The sequence below is a fragment of the Saccostrea echinata genome, unplaced genomic scaffold, assembly GCF_033153115.1.
Source record: "Saccostrea echinata isolate AGI-Se365-2 ecotype Australia unplaced genomic scaffold, CSIRO_AGI_Sech_v1 ptg000028l, whole genome shotgun sequence".
NCBI classification, from domain to species: Eukaryota; Metazoa; Mollusca; class Bivalvia; order Ostreida; family Ostreidae; genus Saccostrea; species Saccostrea echinata.
In genome coordinates, this window is record NW_026889777.1 from 6,456,501 (window position 1) to 6,462,500 (window position 6,000).

Below are 6,000 nucleotides of genomic sequence, written 5' to 3' on the forward strand. Positions count from 1 at the left end.
CGGTTATTGTAATTCATTTCGTAGCATTTTAATAAACCATTGTACACAAGTATATATACTGTTAGAGAAATCTCCATATGTACATATCTATTGAAATCAATAAGTAAAATACATTGCAAAGATGTATCCAATGCAAAAACTGAAGGGAAATGGTTCAAGTAGCATTTTATAATTGAATTTACCGTTCATGCATTTATTAAGCAAATGTCTTTGTTGGCAGATACAATGTACCTGTCATGATTAAGTAAGGATTTCAAAAGTGTATGAACTTCCACATCAAAGAACTCTTAGGAGAATAAAAACACATCAAAGAACTCTTAGGAGAATAAAATAGTTCACAACAAATGATAATTCAATTGATTTTTCATTCCCTATGGAGTCCATCATGCACTTACTACAGCGAAAGTAAATAAGTATTAGCCTATGTTTCTGAAAACAAGAATGAAACTCATTTTACAGCTACCGTCAAGTACATGCACATATACAAAAAAAAAATTAGATTTCAGAACCTTGATAATGCTGTTCATTGTAACTTCTAAGGCTTTGAAGAAAAATAATTCTGGAAATTAAACCGTTAAGGTTAGAAATATGAGAAGACGAGCTGGATTTTATCCAAATACTAGATATAAGGGTGCGATGTACAATATCGCAAAAATAAATTTGATAATATTCTCTCCACTTATAGCAAATTCAGTGGAAATGTTCACATAACTTTTGCCTTATTCCCTTTTGTGTCGGTAACATTTATTTCTTTCCCTAGAGTAATCATTGTTTGTGCAAAATGTTTGAAAATCTGGTTTAAAGTGCAAGACTTCTGAAATGATTAATTAGTTGTTCTATAATTAAAGCTTAAAACGTAAGATCCGACCTTCTGTTGCAATGTTCATGTTTCAGTGCTCGATGTTCATTTTTACATACTATGGTAATCGAGGAACGCAAACCTTACAATTCAAACATTATTGATTGAAGGCAAATGTCAAAAGTCAAATAACAATTTTGTGTAGTACAGCAGGCAAAAATATTTCAAAATCAATTTTGCACAGCCACAAATATTAGAAAATACAGTTAATTCATTTTAAACTTAGCCGATATAAAGAGAAAAACGTTTATTGTAATTTATAAACTTCATAACATACCTAGTAATCAACAAACCTAAAAAGACGAATGAATTTAAAACTTGAAATACACCATTTTCTAAAGTATTCACAAGCAATGAATAAAAATTACGAGGGTCATTTAAAAAAATAGTCAATTTACCTCAAAACTGTTTTATTTTAACATATTATGACCAAATTTGAAATATTTCGACAATAAATACGAATAATATGACTTTAAAAAATTCTTCTATATCATGGTATTTTTAAAAATTATTTCGATTTAGTGAGGTCATGTAGCATGTCAAAATTTAGTAACGTAATCTCAGTACACTATTTAATGCCCATAGTCATATCTCTTAAAAATGGCGTCAAAACAAGAACAAAAATTTAACATTTAAATTGGCTATGGCTACATTATTTCATATGCCAAATTGTTGTGTTATATACATTTTTTGTTGAAAAGAAATCAATTACAGAAGGCAAGTAGTCCTAATTTTAAATGGCAAAAAAGGCATTTCAGGACGTCAGCGATAAGCGATACAATTTTGAAAATCATTTTAAAAAAGCTGATAGTGTGTTGATCTTAAATTTCTTTCAAATATTATGACGAAGAATGATATTTTCTACGTATTTTTTGAATGACCTTGCTATACGTATGTTAAGAACTATTGCAGTATGGTAAATAAAGTGTTGGTGCTTTTGTAGAGTTGGAGCTTGTATTTTTACACATCTACAAAATTTTATCTTTGACACTCTAAAATGATATCATATTTTCGAACTTAAAATGTAATTGATACCTAATTTTTATTTTTTTTTTAATAAAAATTTGTAATAAAAGACTTTGCTAGAAGTGAACTCTTTAAAACGTTAAAAAGTGTTTAGGCAATACATGCATAAAGTCTATACTTCCCTTTTTTGGTCTTTGTAGGATGGTGGTTGTCTATGGACTCAAATGACAGTTTTCTGGAGAAACTTCAGCCATTAGACGATCTTCCACGATTGTTAGACAGGCGAGCGAGATTTAAACGAGAGTACAAAGACCCACTGAAAACGCTTGGCTTTCTACTGGTATAAAAAAATAGTACTCACTTAGTCTAATGATCATACATATAAAGTATTGATGTAGACATGCTCAAGTTTCCATGTACTGAATTTTTAAAATTGTTTTTTAATTTTATTTTTTCTGTTTATCTTTGTTTTGTATTTCCTCTGCTCAATACCATAGTTAAATGTTATCAAACATAGATTATGTTTGACATTATCAAAAAGTATCTTAAAAAACCCTCTTGAACTAAAACATTGAAACTTGAGCAGGTCTAGTATTTATGCAAAAACAAAATAAATCGCATGCTCAAAAATAAAAAAAGAAATCTTTTTGTCACTCTATATATTAGACGTAGGTGATGGTGTACTTCTACTCGCCAGTATGTACATAGAGTACTTCGTTTTGTAGATTATTTATGCATCTATATCTAAAGCATATAATGAAATAAACGATAACATGAAACTCACAGTATTGGCAAAATTCCTCAATTCTTTATTTTCATTACTTACTTACATTAAATCGGTGATTCATTTATATTGTAGTAAATGTAATTGGTAAATCACTCATGTAGTAGGTAAAGTTGCATGCTCAAGTGAATAAAAATCCATTCTGCTTTGATTGATTGTTTCACTCCCCTTGCGAGATTTTTTACTCATATTTTGTTTGGAATGCTTTCAAGTGGAGATAATAAATTAATTTTCCTTTTAAAGTATGCCGATTCTGAGACAGATGTGTTCAGATTTATGTTGGAGAAAAGAATAGGTGTACATCTGGATCCATCTCCAAACACAAAACTAGCAACGTAAGGAAAACACTTCTATTACCTACATATAAGTACAGTGAAACCTGTCTAATCCGACATGCACTGGGAGAAAACTTTGTGTCGGAATAGACAGGGTGTCAGATTACAAAGTGAAGCGGATTGCACAAGTGTCGAATTAGACAGTTTTTACTAGTATTATAGTATGTTTAAAATACTTAGATGTACCTAAAAATTCAATAAGATGACATTTTCTTATAAGCATTGAAAGTTTTACAAAAATATAACAGTTCTCTTTTAAAAAGATTTTTTTCTTTCTATTTTGCCACAGAAAGGAATTTCATAAGAGATAAAGACAAAAATTTTAGCAATGAAAATAATGTTAAGCAGCGAAATGTATGCTACTGCAAAATAGGGCCTATATCTATTAATATTTTAAAATTATGAAATATGAAAATAAATTATTTTAATACCACTAATCAAATATTTAATTATTATGTATTATTTGATATTGCAACAATTGTTAGCAACTTTAAGAATTGTATTTTTGAATCAAACAGAGCGAAAATGGAACGTAAGAAAGTGCAGGAAAAGGCAAAACGAGAACACAGAAGAGTCATGATGGCGGTGGATGAGTTTTTAAAGGTTAGAAAACAGACTGCTTTGTAATTTACAAGACCACCTAGTAATGTCTGTACCAAGAAAGGAAATAACAGAAATATGAGGAATTTTATTGCTTTTTTCTTGTGTCTTGGTTCACTGACTGTTTTATTGGGAGATATATTGCCTGTTGTTAATGTTATTGCATGTTATGTGTTACTTTTGAATTAAGCAATTCTACACCAGCAGACAGACCTTGGCTATGTATATATTTTACATTTTTATTAAAGATTCGTAATTTTGAGAAAGTAGTTACTAAATATAGCATGAAATCATTGAACAAATATAACATATTTGACTTCAGCATGTTCAGAACATATTTTGTCTTTTAATTTACTACCAATATTTTTTATATTGTTATTAATATTATTAATGCTTTATTAGGTTTTAAGGAAACATAATTTGGACAAGGATCATACCATAAGTAGAGCAGAATTAGAAAGTGCATTTAAGGATGTAAGTGCATGTACTTGAAATTTTTTTTTAAATTAAATTCAATGAAAATGTATAAATGGACCAAGAAGGAAAGAATCAGTTATTATATGGTTTAATGTAAATTAATAATATTTTGGCATTGGCACTGTTTACCCTAGATTTAGGAATATAAGTAAAATGTGTTTTGGACAGAATTAAAGACAATGAAATCATCTTCAATCATCTCACGGAAAATCCTATACATGTTTTTCCACAAATTTGAAAACTTTCAAATATTGATTGTCAAATTATGAAAAAAAAAACATTGAATTTTTCTGATGATTTGTAATCTCAAATTTAAACAGAGTCAATTTATCAATGGTTATCACAACGCATTTTCTGTACATATCTTGAAAAAAATTCAAGGATTTTTTTTCTTGAAAACGCCTACATTTATGTACATTGAAAGAGGCTATGGGTTGTATGAAAACCACATGACATCAAATATTCATGCCATTCTTATAAATAACGCAGGAAGAGTTTACCAAGAAAAGCAGTGAAATGTTATTTGGAAAAGACTGTACTGTACAAAAGGCCTTTGAAATCCTAGACAAGGATGGAAACGGAGAAGTGAGTGATTTATGTCTGTTTAAATTACTATGAGACGTTGTGCAATATTGACTATTTAAACCCTGTGCATTTATTCCCTAACACAACTGACAATTCAATGAATTATTTGTCAGTTGTGTTAAGGAAATACGTGTCGATGTAGGAATTTCTTTCTCCATAAAACCATAATTGCATTTCATGAAGTAGAATTGCTTCATGATTTTTTCTTCCACATGAGAGAAAATGCTAAGGTGGTAATGAAATTTGAAGCTATTCTTATTTAAGTGGTATTTGCAAACAAAGGGTGAATTACTCAAACTGAAAACATCTTAAGGCGTTGAATTTTTCATTTTGGAAAAAGTTTTGCCATTAGGAATACTCTAAACTTACATTAAATAGCGCACTCAAAATTCAAGTAATTTTAATCTTCATCACCAACTGATTAGCGTAATCATAAATCAGCATACTTGGAGCAAAGTTGTTGTTGTTGTTTTTTTTTTGGTATGAAAAAAATCAAGATATTGGAAGGAATATAAGCATAGATCTAAAAAAAAATACAAACAAAATTGTGAACAGAGTATAATACACGGACACCCCGGAAATTTCAAAGGGAAGGTCAGGTTCCTAGGAGGATAAGCATCAACTGTCGAGCTGTCACACCCGCCCTGAGCGCAGTGTACAGTGTGTTTATTAGGTGGATGGAATAATTAGTAGTCAAAGTTAGAAAGAAAAAAAACAACAACAACAATAATCAGAAAATGGCCTAAACGATTGGTTTGAGACATGTCAGTCAATATACTAGTATGACCAAATGATAGGTTGTATTTGCAAATAAGGTCATTATAACGACTATAGAATGCTGACTTTAAACCAGTGTGTATTAACACATGTATGTACATAGATGGAGACGCAAAATTCTCATGAATAAGATTTTTTTTAAAAAATCCGATGATTGATCTTATAATTAAGGCATTGTTTAATTTACAGATAAATTTCAACGAGTTGATAAATTTTATACAAGGGACAGGAATCAGTCTTCAGCAGCGTTTCCTTGGTTACCAGAGGAGGGACATTAATGGAATTTTCGAATTCTTTGACACATTACAAAACGCTCTACTGACCAACGTTAAACGCGCCTTTGTTAATGTAAGTACAGGGACAATTGTCTCATCCCCTGCTACACCATTTATCAACATTAAGATGACAGAAATTGATTAAGGTCATAGTATACCCAAATTATTGAGAAAGTGTAGATTCGAATAAACTTTTTTTTTTTTTCTTTTTCTTTTTTTTTTTTTTTTTTTTTTTTTTTTTTTTTTTTGACTTTTTTTTTAGCTTTTTTTTGGCATTTTTAAGTTCATACAAACTTCGTAATAAATGTGTTTTAGCAATATGATAAAGCCTACTCAAACTGT

General features: G+C 29.7%; 1 protein-coding gene across 8 annotated transcripts in view; it reads left to right on the plus strand.

Moving 5' to 3' along the window:
- The window catches only part of LOC133194074 (uncharacterized), a 59,062-nt gene that overhangs the window by 46,836 nt on the left and 6,226 nt on the right, over positions 1-6,000 (plus strand). For all 8 annotated transcript variants that reach the window (XM_061330027.1, XM_061330023.1, XM_061330019.1 and 5 more), the window contains 6 exons: positions 2,026-2,165; positions 2,853-2,944; positions 3,463-3,547; positions 3,947-4,018; positions 4,511-4,606; positions 5,573-5,731. In XM_061330027.1, the coding sequence (XP_061186011.1) occupies positions 2,026-2,165; positions 2,853-2,944; positions 3,463-3,547; positions 3,947-4,018; positions 4,511-4,606; positions 5,573-5,731 (644 nt within the window). The remainder of the gene's footprint in view (positions 1-2,025; positions 2,166-2,852; positions 2,945-3,462; positions 3,548-3,946; positions 4,019-4,510; positions 4,607-5,572; positions 5,732-6,000) is intronic.